The sequence below is a fragment of the Dipteris shenzhenensis genome, chromosome 13 (genome assembly GCF_047967505.1).
Source record: "Dipteris shenzhenensis isolate YYH24624 ecotype China chromosome 13, Dip_SZ_1.0, whole genome shotgun sequence".
Lineage (NCBI taxonomy): Eukaryota > Viridiplantae > Streptophyta > Polypodiopsida > Gleicheniales > Dipteridaceae > Dipteris > Dipteris shenzhenensis.
Window position 1 is genome coordinate 17,265,121 of NC_141608.1, and position 2,787 is coordinate 17,267,907.

General features: G+C 51.3%; 1 protein-coding gene across 1 annotated transcript; it reads left to right on the plus strand.

Annotated features, from left to right (window-relative positions):
* The first annotated feature begins 822 nt into the window (after positions 1-822).
* Positions 823-2,516, plus strand: LOC147895101 (uncharacterized). Its single transcript, XM_087383412.1, has one exon. The coding sequence runs from the start codon at positions 823-825 to the stop codon at positions 2,299-2,301; it is 1,479 nt and encodes a 492-aa protein (XP_087239538.1). The 3' UTR covers positions 2,302-2,516.
* The last annotated feature ends 271 nt before the right edge of the window (positions 2,517-2,787 follow it).

The window sequence follows — 2,787 nt, forward strand, 5'->3', positions numbered from 1 at the left end:
CTCTGATACCAAGGTTTCTTGAGGAAGCAATTTGCAAAACTGTTGTCAGACACTTCTAAAAAATGGACATGCTGGACTAAAGTATTTTTTGTAGCCCCACTCCTCTTGAAATCTAGCTTCTTCAACAGGCTAGTGGCTGTGTGGAAGGAGGGTATTGTCATGCTAGGTTGGAAAGGACTTCCTGCAAGTGACTCATACTGGCAAGCTGCCTAGCTAGGAGGAGGCTTCTTTGCGGTTGGGAATGAAGCCCTTGCAGGGAGATTAGATGCAAAGGGTGTCCACACTTGGGAGGATCTTTGGGATCCTTGCTCGGAGGAGTGGTTGTCTCGATCGCATATTGAGACAAAATTTTGGTTATCCCATGCTAAAATGGACTTCTTGGGTGGAATTATGAGTAGGATTCTGGAAGTCTGGTCAACCAATCTGCATCCCTCACGTGGATTGGTGGCAGAGGAATGGGAGTGGGAGACTGGAATACCATTGAATAAGCTTAGTGTGAAGATGTTGGATAAGCTCCTTGCCCACAAGGAAGACTGGTATCAAAAGATTTTCCCTTTTCAAAAGGGGAACCTTAAACCTAGCCCACCAAGGCAAGCCAAAAGGATTATGGGGGCCCAAGTCTAGTAGCATGCTGCGAGTATGTTTGAGATTCCCAGCCAACATGATGTCCATATGTGAGAAAAGAAGAGCTATTTCCTTTACTTTTTTGCACCTTTGGGTGGCTGCTCACGCTAATTTGATGGCCAGCTTTGGAATACAAAGCCAGCCTTTAAATCCAAGGGAATAAGTGGTGCTGATTATGGTCAGAGTTCATCAACCCGCATGGCTTCTCTACGGTATCTCTTGATTGTGCAATTGTGTTTCAGTTTGCATGGCGGTGCTCCCCCTCTCAGCTTTGCTCAAGCTCCTGTTGATTCTTCTGCTCCCTCTCCTGCCCCCTCCCTAGTTCCCTCTCCTGCCTACTCTCCTCTCGTTCCTTCTGCTGCTCCCTCTCCTTCTTCTAATTCTCTCGTTCCTTCTCCTGCACCCTCTCCTTCTCCTTCTCTCGTTCCTTCTGCTGCCCCCTCTCCTTCTCCCCTTTCTCCTCCTGCCCCCTCTCCCTCTCCTTCTCTCGTTCCTTCTACCGCTCCCTCTCCTTCTCCTTCTCTCATCCCTCCTGCTTCTCCCTCTCCTTCTCCCGTTGCTCCTCCTGCCCCCTCTCCCTCTCCTTCTCTCGTTCCTTCTGCTGCTCCCTCCCCTTCTCCCTCTCTCGTCCCTTCTGCTGCTCCCTCCCCTTCTCCCGTGCCTTCTCCTGCCCCCTCTCCTCTCTCTCTCGTTCCTTCAGCCTCTCCCTCTCCTTCTCCAGTTCCTTCTCCTGCTGCCTCTCCCGCTCTCGTTCCTTCTCCGGCTCCAACTCCTGCACCCTCCGTGGGTGCCACTCCTACTCTTGCTCCAACTCCTGCACCCTCCGTGGCTCTCGTTCCTTCTCCAACTCCTGCTCGCGTTCCTTCTCCGGCTCCAACTCCTGCACCCTCGGTGGCTGCCACTCCTTCTGTTGTTCCTTCTCCAGCTCCAACTCCTGCACCCTTAGTGGCTCTCTCTCCTTCTCCAAGTCTTGCACCCTCCGTGGCTCTCGTTCCTGAATCTCCAACTCCTGCACCCTCGGTGACTCCCTCTCCCGCTCCGTCTGTTTCTTTTCCCGTCCCTCCAAGCGCTGCTCCAGCTCCTGCTCCTGCTGCCGTCCGGCCTCCTCCTCCTTCACCCCCTACTGCTGCCGCCCCTCCTCCTCCTCCCACTCCTCCTGTTTCTTATCCTGCCCCTCCACGCACTGTTCCCGCTCCTGCTGTCGTCCCTGCTCCACCCCCACCCCCTCCTTCACCGCCTCCTCCTGCTCCTGCCCCTCCTACTCCACCAATGCCGCCCAAGCCTCCTATGCCTCCCAAACCCACACCGCCGCCGCCCCCGCCCGTCTGTCAGTTCTACGAAAGACAAAACTGCCTGAAACTGTTTCTCCTCATTAAGAAATACTGTTTTGAATACTGGAAGCTCCAGATCATAGCGCCGCGCTACATTCAGAGCCATTGCTGCAGGAGCTTCAAAGCGTTCATCAGGAGATGCAAGAATCGTGAAGCCGGAGAAGATGGATACAACAACGGGAACAACGGCTATAATGACGATGGAGGTGACGATGACGACGACGACGACGAAGGCGATGGCGGACAGGGTTCATATCCATGGAGGTACGGCGGTGGGGGTAACGGGCCGTTTGGCTTCCACCGCTGCAGAGCGTACCCCTACTCATGTGACAACAACGACAACTAGAGGCTCCGTAAACAGATTCGTGTGATCTCTAAGTTTTAGATCAATGAGACAATCGGCCTGGAGTCTATTACCTACAGGAAGCGATGGTCCGACCGAAATATCAGCCCGGTTATCATGTGCGCGTTTATGCGTAAAAATCTGTGTAGATAATCACTGATACGTCATATTGATCAATGGAAGAGTTTACATAGTTCAGTCACGTAACATTGTGTCGCTTGGACCTCTTGGACTAATTTAAATAAATGTTTGCATTACATTTCTATACACCCCTTAATGCTAACATTTAGTAATTAATCCTCACTAATCCTAGATTTGTACAACAAGCTTCATGCTTGATTCGAGGCACCAGCTTTGTTAAGAAGTACGTCCACATAAAGTCTTTTGCAGTGTGTTCCAACTTTAATTTTTTGTTCTTCGACCATTTTCCTTATAAAATGGTAAATAAGAGCGATGTGCTTGGTCTTCTCCGAATGGATTGGGTTGTTG